Raw genomic sequence first — 14,240 nt, 5'->3', positions numbered from 1 at the left:
AAAAGACAATGGAAGCTGAGAAAGTTGTTAAGTCACTTGCTGGAGGCCACAGTCACTAAGCGGCATGGTCACGACTGATACCTGCATCTACCCTACTCATCAGCCTGGGCTTTCTCTTGGAGGTCATACTGCTTGCTAATTAGCTACATCTTTTTCGTGGACTTTCACATTAGTGGTTGTATTCATGTTAGTGATAATCTTCTCTGGTAAATACTATTTCATAGAAATACTCACTAACCAAGACCAACAAATTTGTGCGTATTTGGAGGAGAAGCTGCATATCTATGCTGAACTTGGAGAACTGAGTGGATTCGAGGACGTCCATCTAGAGCCCCACCTCCTTATTAAACCTGACCCAGGCGAGCCTCCCCAGGCAGCCTCATTACTGGCAGCAGCACTGAAAGAAGGTAAGTCGCTTTGAGAAGGGTTTGGGTTGACATGTTCAGAAAATGTTTATTGAACACCTACTATGTGCCTTGCACTGTGGTCTTGGTGCTGAGGATACAGCAGAACAAGACAAGATCCTTACTCGGCTAGAACTTGTATTTCTAGAAACACGAAATATAAAGAAATAAATATGTCAGGTTGTATCAAGTGCTATGAAGAAAAATAAGCAGTATAAGGGGGAGAGAGGGTGATGGAGTTGGGATGGCTCTGTTTTAGATAGGGGGGTCAGGGAAGGCCTCTTTGATATAATGATGTGTAAGTGGACATGAAGGAAGAAAGTCGAGTGATATCTTGAGAGAGAGTCTTCCAGGTGTAGGGAATGGCCGGCACAAAGGTCCTGGTGCAGGGAAGTGCAAGGCTCGCCTGAGGAGCAGGCAGGGGGACAGCACAGGCAGAGGGAAGTGAGGGTGGGGTGAGCAGTGCAGGGGATGAGTCCAGGGTTCTAAGAGTCCAGGGTTCACTAGGTCTCCGGTTGCATGGCAGGAGAGAATGACTTGGAATTTCATCCTGAGTGGGATGGGAAGCATTAGAGAATTTTGAGTGGAGCAGGGACTTGACTTGTGGTTTGAAAGGTACCTCCTGACTGCTGTGTGGATAATAGACTTAAGGGGGCAAAGTGCAGATGTTGGTAATAACAATGGGAGATGGTGGCCGAGGTCGGGTGGAGGGCACGATCATTGGAGATGAGAAAGTCCAGAGGATGAGAGGCCAGGGTGATGGAAGGACTAAGTTTATAGAATTGAAAATATTGAGAATTTTGACAGGATTAGCATTGGTGGGATGCGGAGAACTTGTGCCGTGTGCTGACTCATTCAGAGAAGGCAGGCAAGTGGCTGAAGGTCTATAGAGGAAAGTCAACAAGGAGCGGTAGTGAGCACTATAACTGGAGGGCAGGAGCTTCAAGGCAGAAAGGAGTTGAAGAAGAGGTGGAGATAATGGTCTGGAAGTGACAGTGGGACAAGGGGCTTTGGAGATAAACCAGCCACCTCCTGAGAGACTGGCAGGAAACGTTGTTGTACAGAAGAAGGGCTGGTAAATTACAGACCATGGACTACACACGTCCCACCACCTGCTTTTGTAAGTTTAGTTTTACCAGAACTCAGCCACATCTGCTTGTTTATGTGTTGCTTGTGGCTACTTTTTCCTACAGTGGCAGAGATGAGCAGTTTTGACAGACTGTTTAGTCCACAAAACCTAAACTATTAACTGGCTCTTTGCAGAAAATGTTTGCCAGCCTCTGGTTTAGAATCTCAGAATATTAGCTCTGGAAGAGAATTTAGAAATCTTAGAATCAGCCATCTTTATTTCCCAGTTGAGGAAACTGAGGTCTTGAGAAGGGCATAGAGGTCTGAAGTAGGGTTCACTGATAGAACCCCTCATCCATCTGTTTCTCAGGTATCCATTGAGCATCTACCTTGTAGTGTTGCTGGTGCTAGGGAGGCAGTGATGCTTTTGTAAAACTTTTAGTGATGAAAGACAGACAGTACTTAAGGAAAAAAGAGAACTTCAGATAGTTATCTATTCCAAAGATAATGGGATTGTGATAAGGTGAAGGTGTTGCTTCAGAGAGATTAGTCTAAAGACCTCTTTTTGAGATGAGGATTGAGAAATGAGAAGCCAGCTGTCTCAAGAGCTTGGGGAGGATCATTTTGGGCAGAGAGAAGGAAGTGCAAAGCCCCTGAGGCTGCAATGAGCTTCACATGTTTAAGGAAAGAAAGGAGGCCAGGGTGGCAGATGTCAGCATGGATCACCATTAAATGAGGTGATGTGGGCCAGGCAGGCTGGGATTGGATCATTTTAGGCCATGTTTAAATAATTTTAAAAGAGGATGTTATTCCAAACATGATGGAAAGCATTGGAAGCTTTTAATCATGGGTGTGGCGTGATCTTATTTATGTCTTAACTCACTGGCTGCTGAATGGACAAGAGACTAGAAGGAGACAAATCTGCCTGGAGACCTGTTAGGAAGTGATAACAGAAGTTGAGATGAGCCTTAGTCTAGACCAGTGCCATTGACAATGGGAGCAGAGAGAAGAGGCCGAGTCAAGATATATTTTAGAAATAAAGTAAAAAAGAAACTTCCAAGTGGGTTGACAAGAAGCAGTGACCTCCCTCATTATCTTTGATAAAGCCTTGATCAAATAGATCGCCCACTCTCAGAATCAGCCAGTGGCTTTAACTTTCTCCCCCACCAAAACTTTCACTAACGCTGGGCTGTACGCCCATCTGCTTCCATTCCTCTGGCACGCTGTGACAGAGGTGCCAGGGCAGCGGCGGACCCAGCTGCTTAGAACCCAGAGCAATGGAGGTGCTGCCTTAGCTGCAGTTGGATAATCCACCCTCGGTCACTGAGCATCCAGCACCAGCTGCAGCCAAAAGATTGAGCAGGAGTTCTTCTCAGAGTGAGGGAGTTATCTTCTGACAAAAAACCAGTTCAGTAGTGCACCCTGAATGGTCTCCTTGAGACTTCACTCTGCTGGACAGCTTTTCCTCCTTCCTTTCTTTTCTTCTGTCTCTGCCTCTTGAAACCCATCCATCCTTCCAGGTCCTGCTCAGTTTTCACCTCCTGTAAAAACATATTCCGAATCCTGCTAGCTAATAGAATGCTCTTCCTCCTCCATGCTGCAGTAGCATTTATGATGCTCTAATAAAGCTGATGGAAATGAGTGCTGAACACTTGCTTCTGCATCGCCTAGTGAGCCATGTATGTCTCTTTCCTCCTCCAATCTGTAAACTACCCTCTTAGTTGTCAAATGCCCAATAGCCCCTAGAACAGGTGCCTGTTTAAAATACAAATCCTGTTATCTCCTCCAGAGAATCAAATCCAGTAAGTCTAGAGCCAAAGACTGGGAATCTGTATTTCTAAAGACAAGTGTAGGGAAAAATAATCTTTTGAGGAATAGCTAATATTTCTGAGTAACAGGTTTTAAAATTTTAATGCCTGGTATGTTTATACTAACTGAATGACAGGAAGTTTTTAGGCCTACCAATTTACTGAAGTTGCATTAGAGATATTTTTATATAATGGGTTTATAGTTTTTTATTGAGTTAATTCTCTGTTGTAAAATGATGCTAAAAGTATTGGTCTAGATTAAAGGTCTGCAGACTTTTCCTATAAAGGGCCAGATATGAAGTATTTTGGGTTTTGTAAGTCACAGTCTCTGGGATGCAGTGGTGTGTGTGCATGTGTGTGTGTGAGTGTGTGCACAGGCACATGCCCGTGTTTTGACAACCTTTAAAAATGTAAAAATCATTTTTAGCCCCTGGGTCATATAAAAACAGGGACAGGCCAAATGCAACTTGCCAACTCCTGGTCTAGATTAAATATATACCTATCTTTGTTTTTTAGATTTATTTTTGTTTTTCTCTATCTTAGCTGAGAGCCTACAAGTTGCAGTGAAGGCCTCACAGATGGGCGACGTGAGTCAATCACGCGAGGACAGCTGTGGAGACTCTGTCTTGGTGGACACACTCAGTTCTCATGATGTACCAGGATCGCCGACTGCCTGTAAGTGAAAATGCAGGCCTTGGCAATGAGCCCGAGCGCAGCCCCTGGAGCTTACAGTGGTCACATAAAGTAAAGGCAATGACTGTCTCTGGTTGAAGGGGACTTGATATATTTTTTTAAATTAGAAAAACACTGAGAATAAATATGCTAGCCTAAATGAATATCATATGCATATAATAATGACACTGGGGTTTCAAGTATGAGGATCTAAAGAGGAGTTGGTGGGTTATACTGCTCTGTTTGCCAGCCAAATGTTGGACCTTCCCCAACGCCTACCCTGCCTCATTTTTGATATGATTTATTGAATACAGTTTTGAAAGCACTTTTTAACTTTTCTGGTTTTTTAAAAAGGGAGTCCCTGCAGTTGATTACAGAACAAGCACTTAAACCTAATCTCATGTGCATCAACTGAGAAAACAACTCAGAAAACCAGAAATATACACACGGCTCCCTCCGCCTCCCTCCTTTCTCTCTCTTTCTCTGTCTCTCACACACCAAGTTTAGTGGTATGGTTAAAGCGGAAGTGCCAGAAAATTCTTGATCTGTGCCATCCTACACTTTAGTTATGTCAGAATTCATTTATTAAAACACTGTTTCAATACATTTTAAATATAAAAAAATAGAAAGTAGAGAGTTGGTTTAGGTGATTTCCCAGAACCTAGCCATCCTGTTATATGTATAGTTGTAGGCTACTTAGTTCCAGAAACGTTTCTAAGATAAAAGCATAAAGAGTATACTTTTCATCCTGTGCAGGTGGTAGTGACCTTACTTCCACAAGGTCTTATGTGCGTAAGATAAAATGGATAAAATGTCTTTAATAGTTAGAGATTGGAAGGTTAAATTGAACTCAGAACTTCTTTAACAACATCCCTTGATTAAGATATATAGACACAGTATAGCTTTTTAATTCTATACTTCTTTTTTCCTTTTTTAAATACCAGCACCACTAATTATCTTCCTCTGTCAAGTTCTGCTTTATCTAATCCTGGGTTTCTATTTTCAGAATGCGCACATATGTTTTTCATTTTGACACAGCCCAGATTCATCAGGGGAGTTGTACTGCCCTGGGTGATTTCCTTTTAAAAGAAGAACCTCATTATGCCATTGAGGAGGCTCTGTCTAAAAATACATGCAAGGATCTGCTGCTCTCAGCCTCGCCCCAGGGACAGCTGGAGAGGCTCCGCTCCGCAGCTGCCCGAGCCTGCGGCCGAGCCTTCCCTCCCTTCAGGCCAGGCAGTGAAGGTCTCCTTGTCTGTATCCACATCTCTCCTGACTGGAGAGAGTTTCAAAAGGGACACCCGTGGCATTTGCCAGAACCATTGAGAGGCTCTTTAGAGGGGTCTGATATCGGGATTCAGGCAGAGGAAGTACCGAAGCAGGCTAGGGGGGTCCGTACCCCAAGGCCTCTTCAGTTCCGGGTTAGACTGGAACATGATACTATGAGAGTTTGATTCTCTTTATAAAGTTGTTCAAGGCGCAAGGCTATTCCTAAACGAAGGTCTACAACTGTGACCGAATGGGTCGGTTCTGCAAGTGACTTGGAGGACTGGGCTCTTCTGCATCAGGCTTATGTCAGCCTGAGGTTATAAGCCATGCAGACCGCTCTCTTTTCAGTCTTCAGTATACATGATGAATGTCTTCTACTTCTAGGAAAGTTCTGTCCACTGGAGACCCTCTAGCCCCCCTGAAACTGGATACAGGGACAGGGACCTGATCTGTGTTTTATTCTTCTGCCTTGCCATCAGCTTCTTTCCCATTTGATTTTCCTAATTTCTATGAGGGAGTGAGAAACAGAATGGTGAATTCTTTAGTGATGCCTTTGGCCACTCTTTAAGAGTTAGGAATAGCACCCAATAGTAGAACCATTTTTCAAATGACAGAGAAACCTATGAAATATCCCCTCACTAAGTGAGTAAGTGCTGATCAGCTTGAACAAAATGGACTTGTTTTCAGCTGATCTCATCTGAAGCCATTTCTATTTAGACAAAAATGTCTTTGTATTAGAAGAGGCCTTTGAAATCCTAGAGGACTCTCATTTTCCAAAGACATAAGTATTTTTATTAATTTAAAGAAAAACATTTCCTGTATTGGAAATAAAGTTCCCAGATGACACAATAAAAAATTATACAAACAGTGTCACAAAGTGAATATCGATTTTGTCAGGGTCCAGATTGGACATGGTTCTAATAAAACACTGTGTTTTGGGCTTTGAAAATTCTAGTTTTAATCAGTGCAAGGTGGGCATAATTTAAGTTTTAACTGAGTTCACATGGGTAAAGAAAGAAATAAAATCCTGCCAACAGAGATTTAATGGATGAAGTGAAATCTGTATTTGGTATTTAAAAATATTTCGGGACTAGTTTCTGTGTTTTCATAGGTTAAATACATAGTATTTGTAAATTTAAAGCATAAATAAGAAATGTGAGAAAAACAACACATTTATAAATTGTTAAAAAATAAGTTATTCAGAGATAGGGGCAGGTTCTTGGTTTGTATGACTATGAGACTGTGAAGTATGAGCCATCTCCACCTTCCTAGAAGGACGTCTCCCTCCTCCTTCGGACTCCTCCTTCCTCCTAACCCTTGTTTATCGTCTGCTGTTCTTGCACTGGCCACAAGGGAGACTTTTTACAGACTTGGGTCTGCCAAGAGACCTTGCTTTGTTCTACAGCACCTGTTTTAAATTTCTCCCTTCCCAGGAGGCTTTTTCCTATTAAGTGAGAGTGAGATGTAGAGTCTAACCTCTGTACCACAAACAACACACGAACACTTCAGCACAAGAAAGAAAAGCGCAAAGATGGTGATACGTTGTGCCCTTCGTCAGTTGCTGTCTGTTAGCCTGTAAGCCCCATGCGGGCAGGGACCACGTGCATTGCTCTGCGCTCATCCAAGCACCTCGTCTAAGAATACTCAATACGTAGTATTTTGTGATGTTTCTTATTTTGAAATATGTGTCGGCCGTGTACAGGAGAACCCGATCGGCTGGCTGATGTTTGACGCTGTCCTTTTTGTTTCTGTCTCGATGGCGTGCTTCCAGCATTAGTCACAGGAGGGAGAGAAGAAAGAGGCTGTTCGGATGTGGATCCCGCGATCCAGGGTGTGGTAACCGACTTGGCCGTCTCTGATGCAGGGGAGAAGGTATTGTGAACTGATTTGTTAGTAAACGGCAGCGGTTACTGTGTATAATAAAATAGCCTCAGGTTCTGGTCTGTCACGGCAGTGAGTGGGACCAAGGTGCTTTTCTGAATTGTTCTCGATTGATTTAAATATTCATAAACTTTCTAACTCATTTCTTCTTCAAATGTCCTTGCACTTCCTGTGTCATGTAGGTGTAAACAAAGCAACGATTGAAAAATTATTAAAAAGATTAAAAACTCTCCTGTGTATATGTGTGTCTGTGCTCTCTGACTTCTGGTCTTTCTGCCCTGCAAACCTTTGCTTCTCACGCACTATGTCTGGCAGCTCTGGCACCCGGGGGCCCTTTTGCAACCAGATGGCGCCAAAGTAATTGAAACACCTTTTCCTTTGGAATATTCTTGCTTCTTTCACCCTCCTTGACCCTCCTCTCCTTGCAGAGTTGATTTCCTGTCACCACCCACATTTCACCTACTTTTTTTGTGGTCAATTTTTAATTAATTTGACCAATTTTTGCTTGGGGCACAGCGATTCTAAATGCTTCTTTTTTGACTTATTGCTATATACTTAGGTGTTAAGTCTCTCTTTAAGAATTAAATACATAAAACTTCCTATTAATGTCCACTAAAAGTGAGATGTCAGAAATAGGGAAGGAATAAAATATGATTCTGGGAGGTGGCAAGTTGGCCTCTTCCGACTTGTCAGGGCTCCAGAGTTTAGCTTTCTCTAAAATTGAGTTAGGTACATTACTAGGTGCCAATATGTGTCAATGTGAAAAAATGGCAAATGTCAGATCTGCTCTTATATATACAACATATTTTACATATTATGTAGTTTTTGTGTATATTACATAGGACTGAGAAATCAAGTCCAGGACTTTTAAAATCCAGAGAAAAGATAGCTGTGACCGAGTGTTCTTTTTTAAACTTCACAGGCCAAAATGAGCATAGGAATGTAATATTTTACTCTACTCCTTCTGATTGTAAGCTTTCTAACGTATTGCTTTTTAAAATGTTCCTGCTTTTCATCCTTTTCGGTGAAGACTTCACTTTTAAGTGTGAAGTTTGTGGTGTCCAGCTGTGTTAATAGAAAAGAGAGAGTGAATTAGTAATAGTTTAATTTTGAATTCAAAGTTGGGTGGCTGCTACCCCTGAAGTCTCCCTCTCTCACTCCAGTTCAGCTACAGGTAGACAATTGAGGTTAAGTGTCCAGGTTCTTCTTTGGATTAAGCTATCTGCAAAATTTTTCTCTTAATAAGGCATTTTGAAAACTTAATAAATTAATAAACCCAGGTAAAGGGCAGGATCACTTGAAACCAAACTTTTAAAAGGTGTATAATGGATATTTTGTCATTAGCTTCCTCTACAAGGTAAGGTTAGAACAAATTTCTGAAATAATTTTTAAAAATGAAATCTAACTCAAATGCAGAAATAATGGATAAATCACCAACTGCAGTTTTAAACATTCACCACAAGGTGGCGGAACAACTCCATTAAAAACGCGAAATTTCCTGTCTTGTGTCAAACCTCGTGGCTTTTGGGCATAAGTAACCACAGGTAGCACAGTCCAGCTCATTTCTATGGTTCTAATTTTTATAGACTATAAAAACTCTGTGCCATATGGTCTTACTACAGAAGCAGTGGAGTGTGGATGGGCCAAGACAGAGCCAGAAGAGCGGCGAGAACACCAACAATCCCTCTAGGGCCGGGGTTCTTAGAGCCTGTTCTCTCCCACAGGGTTGGGCGTAGATCTAATGTCTTTAAGCTTCATCTCCTTTTTCAGCCTCTGTCCTTTCCCTATCAGAGGTGCTGCTTACGAGTGAAATCTTTAATTGTCAGTCCAGGGGAAGCAGAGGTCTGGCTAACTCATCCTGGCATCATCAGCCTAAACTAATTGAATTTAACAAGTTCAAAATTACCTGAGGACATGACCATGGCTGGCTGCTTTTTATGGTTTAAAATTAGATGTGCCCAGATGAAAGCAAGCAGCATACAGGAGACTGTAGGCCCTTGAGGACAGGGTATCCGAGTATCCGATGGTCTCCCATAGCGTAAGGTGTGAAGTTTATAGTGGGTGATCGATATTTATTGATTGAATGGCATGCCATCGAGTTCATCTTAGAATCATTCACTCGTTCAGTGTCCATGCTACGTCAGGCATCATTCTTATAATATGGAGCACACGGATAAAGTCTTGCTACTCACTGATTTGCATCCTAGGGAAAGAAGACAGACAATAAATGAATAAACAAGTGTTCAATTCTGGAGACTGCAAACCATCACTATCCACATGTGCCCTTAATGTGTGCTGTCGAAGAGACAATGAATGAGGCATAGACCCTGTCCCTAAAGAACAGATGGTCTCCTGTGTCTGGTTCATGGCCTCTGCTGCTAGTACTTCTACTAAGGCAGTCACTGGTCTGGTGATCTCCGACTGTGGTGGGATCTAGAGCAGCCCAGCTAAGCGCGCCCCTATGGCCAGGGTCTGAGTCTGGTTTTTTTTTTCCCCAACTGCTGTATATTTTGATATCATGAATCTCAAACATTGAGAAAAGGAGTTAAGGCCAGACATGATATAACTTCCAATCTGGCCTCTAGAATATAAAAGGTCAGCCTGACCCAAAAGACAACCACAATCCGAGCACAGAGAACTCAATTCACATTGTGGTTTGCACAAGGTAAATGTTGCCACTTGAGTTTTCAGGGTGTCCTTACTGTCATCCCTTGTTGTTTTAAGGGTGATTGGGTGAAAATTGCCATGTATCTCAAACATCAACTTTGCATGAAGGATGCTCTTGTTGTCAAGTGTTTGTTTAATTCTATAGGCTTTTATTTCTGGGAGGAAACTGAGTCAGTATAGATGAGGTAATCAAGTTTAGAGACAGCAAAGTGATTTACCCAAGTCATACATTTTGGGACACTATAGGGCAGCTTTTCAAAAGTTAGAATGGTTATTCATTTTCTTGTTTTTTATGTATTTTAGGTGGAATGTAGAAATTTTCCAGGTTCTTCACAGTCAGAGGTGAGCTGCACATACCTTAAATGTATCACCAGCCTTTATTTGTGGAGAACAAAAGCTTTTTAAAGAATTTAACACTTACAATTTTGTTTTTCAGATTATACAAGCCATACAGAATTTAACCCGTCTCTTATATAGCCTTCAGGTAACTACCCTCCTCTAATCTTTGACCTTGTGAATGTTTCTCTTAATGCAATTCTCTTTGATGATTCCCAGACTTTAAAAATGAGAACAAGTGAGAGGTAGGGAATGATCTTAAAAGAATGGCAACCTTCTAAGTATAATGTGTTGGACTCACATGGTTTTGTAATCAGAGGCAACACCATGACTACATTTTATACCATTCTTCTCTGAAATCATAAAACAGTTCATATCTTTAAAAAATATTGATGAATATGATCTGGCTTGACATTTACAATGAAACTCTTAGGTGAGTGTAGCATGACTTCACATTTTCTGATGAAAACCTAAATTCACACCTAAACAACTTTGACTTCTCCATGTGGCCATCAGCCTTTAGAGTAGTTAAGTAATTCATATGTTACTTTACTCTTTTGTTTGTTCATCCACTCAACATTTATAAATTTATTAATGTTGAGGGGATGAACACGCAGTGCCCGTCTCTGTGCTGAGTATGCTGAGGGCTGAGCACACAAAGGAAAATGAGCCACACAGCCTGCTCTCAAATGGCTTACTGTCTTTCAAGGAAAAGCAGACATTAAAAAAAATCATGCTTGCATTTAGGATTAAATGGTTGGATGATCCCTTAGGCTGGGGTCTCCAAACTCTTAGGTGCAGAGTGGTACCTGTCTAGGGTACACAGCAGGAGGTGAGCCAGGGGCAAGTAAGCCGTACCACCTGAGCTCCGCCTGCTGTGAGATCAGTGGTGGCATTAGATTCTCATAGGAGCATGAACCCTATTGTGAACTGCGCATGCAATCTAGGGATCTAGGTTGCCCACTCCTTATGAGAATCTAATGCCTGATGATCTGAGGTGGTACAGTTTCATCCTGAAACCATTCTCACCACACCCCACCCCATCCATTAAAAAAAAACTGTCTTCCACAAAACAGGTCCCTGCTGCCAAAAAGGTTGGAGACCACTAGCTTAGACCATGCACAAGAAAGAGGCTCAGTGTGTCCGATGGCTTAATTTACTCATTAAAATATATCTTGAAAGGTATACATGCAATGTTTGGATTATTGAAAAATTTGTAGAAAAATGAGAATACAAGTAAATGAAAGAAAATTATTTCTGATTCTACAAAGAGAATTAAAATTATCATGTTGGTGTATAAGGCTCCAGATTTTAAAATTGTTTCCTATGCACTCTTCTGTAACATGTAACTTTCTCTGTCATCAACTACTGTTCTATAGCATACTTTTTAATGATTATATATTAATTTCAAGTCTGCAGGGTTTATTCAATCCCTTATTGTTTACACTTTTGTATTATTAACAACACTGTAGAGGACATCCTTGTGTACTCATCTCTTTGAATACATCTGACTGTTTCCTTAGGATAAATAAGAAGAATCATTTTGTTTAGGTTTTCAATAGACTTTGCCAAAATAATCAAATCAACCAACATTCTCTCTTTTTCTCTTCCATTTGAAGAGGGATGAGGGTATCTGATTATTTTATTTGTACTTCTTTGACTACTACTGAGACAAAACATTTTTCCCTCACTGGTTTATTATTTATTCATGCTTCATATCTTGTTGAATTTAAAAGAAAATAAAATGAAACCTAAGTTCTCAGCAGAAAATATAAAGGCATGCTGCCTTCCATGTTTAGTTATTTAGACTTTGACTCCATCAAGACTTCTTTCTCTTATGACCTTTTGTTCTTGCTCTAGGACCAACATCTGAATTGTTAAAGCCTTGGATTACATTTGAATATATGACAGTGCTAATCTTATTTATTTTTCTATGCATATTTATATATTCTTCCACAAGAGCTCTTATTTTTTATTTATTTAGTTTTTTGAGACAGGGTCTGGCTCTGTTACCCAGGCTGGAGTGCAGTGGCACGATCTCAACTCACTGCAACCTCTGTCTCCTGGGCTGAAGCCATCCTCTGGCCTCAGCCTCCCAAGGAGCTGAGACTATAGGCATGTGCTGCCAAACCTGGCGAGTTTTTCTATTTTTAGTAGAGACAGGGTTTCATCATGTTGCCCAGGCTGGTCTCCAACTCCTGGGCTCAAAGTGATCTACCTGCTTTGGCCTCCCAAAGTTCTGGGATTACAGGTCTGAGTCACTGCACCCAGCCCCACAAGAGCTCTTAAACAAGTTTCTTATCTTTTACCAACACCATTAAATTAAAATTTCATTATGTTTTTGAATTAAATAGGAGAGAATCAACACCTTTACCTTAATCACTTACTCATATAAGAACATTGGTCAGTCATCTCTTATTCTACGATTTGCTGGAGAGCTTTGTAATTGTCTTCATATAGTATGATATGTGTGTATATATATATTTTTTCACTAAGTTTATTCATATTTCTCTTTACTGCTATTATGAATAATTTTTTTTTTATTTTGTGTCCCCAATGGTTGTTGCTAATATAAATAAACGTATTGATTTTGGGGTACTTATACTGTAACTGGCCAACTCATTGAACTTTATTTTTCATTTTAATAGTTTTTCCATTGATTTTTTTGAAGTATTCCAGGTAGAAAATAAAAATTAGAAAATAATGATATCATGGCTATTTGTCAATAATTACATGAATTCCATTTTCTTGGCTTATTGCTTAGGCTAGGACTTTTGAAAATGTGTTAAATAATCGTGGTGATAGCAAGCTCTTTGTCTTGTTAAAGATTTAGTGAGAATGCTTTTAGTGTCTTGGGCTAGAGGTGCGGTTCTGGGGTTGATGTTCTTAGAAATCAATGTACCATGTAAGACAAATAATCTTATTTTAAATGTCAGTTGAGAAGGGATACAGTTTGAGCAGCAGCCATTAACTTGGGGGATAAAAACATTGAGCATTCTGGCTGGTGTTGCCTGATGAAAACACTCACAAGGTCATGTGTCTTCTTTTCAACCCTGAATGCAGTTCTGTGTAGATTCAAGGTCCAGAAAAGCTTGATCACCTGAACGACCTAATTTTTGCAACACATTAGGTTAAAGCAACATGGGAAATATCAAAGTCTACAGTGAATTCTCCTAACCTAACCAGAGCTTCTGAGCTGGTCCAAGGCCATGGGCTTTGAAAGATTTCTGTTCATGACACAGTCGTCTTTTTTGAAGCTGAATGTCTTATATGTGACTGAAGTTTTTTTAATAAACAATTTTGAATCAGGTGGAATGAAACTTGATCCCTGTATTAGGAAAATAGAGTTAGAAATGATGCATAGACAGGGCAAACAGGAAAAGACAGATATTCTAGCAAAGTAAAGTTAAGCGAGTGAATTGGGAATTTCCCTAAACTTGAAAAGCAAGTGCTGTTCTCTGTCCTAAATATAAATGTAAACTTTAAGTGTGAAGATTATTCATTTAGCTTTAAATGAATATTTAAATTTAGATGAATATCCAGTCTTCAGATTCCACCTCTATGCAAGGGAAAAGAATGGCCTTATCCCAAATGTTAGATAGACATGAAGAGTACCTCACAGCAGCACTTAATTACTGTAATTGTAACCCTTACATGAGCGTTATTGTGGTAGTTTTGACCTAGAAAGTATTGGATTTTTGTTTGTCTTACCATACTGTCCCTTAGGATTTATTAGAGTTAAGTGGTGATGTACAGTCTACAATTTTATTTAGCCAGATCAACAGAGTCCTGAGTGGTTTATTGCATGCTCATTATTTCATATTTAAAGATCATAGTAATTAATACCTATTCTGAATGATAATCATTGTTTTATTTATAACAACTCCCAAAAGCCACTAACTATTCATGTGTCTGAAATTTTAAAGATTAATTTCCAAATTTAAAAATATGAATTTTCTTTCAAAAGGCCCCAGTGAATACATTTTTGAGTCGTATTCCAAGACAAGTATGAATTTAAAATATACCTTAGTTCCTTAACTTTCAAAAATATAGGAAACTGCTGAACTGACAAAGAACTTATGGTCAAATCCCCATCTTCCCAACATCTGTTATATGGACAGTTTAAAAAATTCTT

At 40.2% G+C, this 14,240-nt stretch overlaps 1 protein-coding gene across 9 annotated transcripts in view; it reads left to right on the top strand.

Moving 5' to 3' along the window:
* The window catches only part of ARHGEF28 (Rho guanine nucleotide exchange factor 28), a 317,386-nt gene that overhangs the window by 269,270 nt on the left and 33,876 nt on the right, over positions 1-14,240 (top strand). For all 9 annotated transcript variants that reach the window (XM_038010485.2, XM_007975209.3, XM_038010483.2 and 6 more), the window contains 5 exons: positions 225-407; positions 3,824-3,955; positions 6,993-7,093; positions 10,073-10,111; positions 10,206-10,253. In XM_038010485.2, the coding sequence (XP_037866413.2) occupies positions 225-407; positions 3,824-3,955; positions 6,993-7,093; positions 10,073-10,111; positions 10,206-10,253 (503 nt within the window). The remainder of the gene's footprint in view (positions 1-224; positions 408-3,823; positions 3,956-6,992; positions 7,094-10,072; positions 10,112-10,205; positions 10,254-14,240) is intronic.

The sequence above is a fragment of the Chlorocebus sabaeus genome, chromosome 4, assembly GCF_047675955.1.
Source record: "Chlorocebus sabaeus isolate Y175 chromosome 4, mChlSab1.0.hap1, whole genome shotgun sequence".
NCBI lineage: Eukaryota > Metazoa > Chordata > Mammalia > Primates > Cercopithecidae > Chlorocebus > Chlorocebus sabaeus.
Note: the sequence above shows the minus strand (reverse complement) of the source record. Positions and strands in the feature narration are given on the sequence as shown.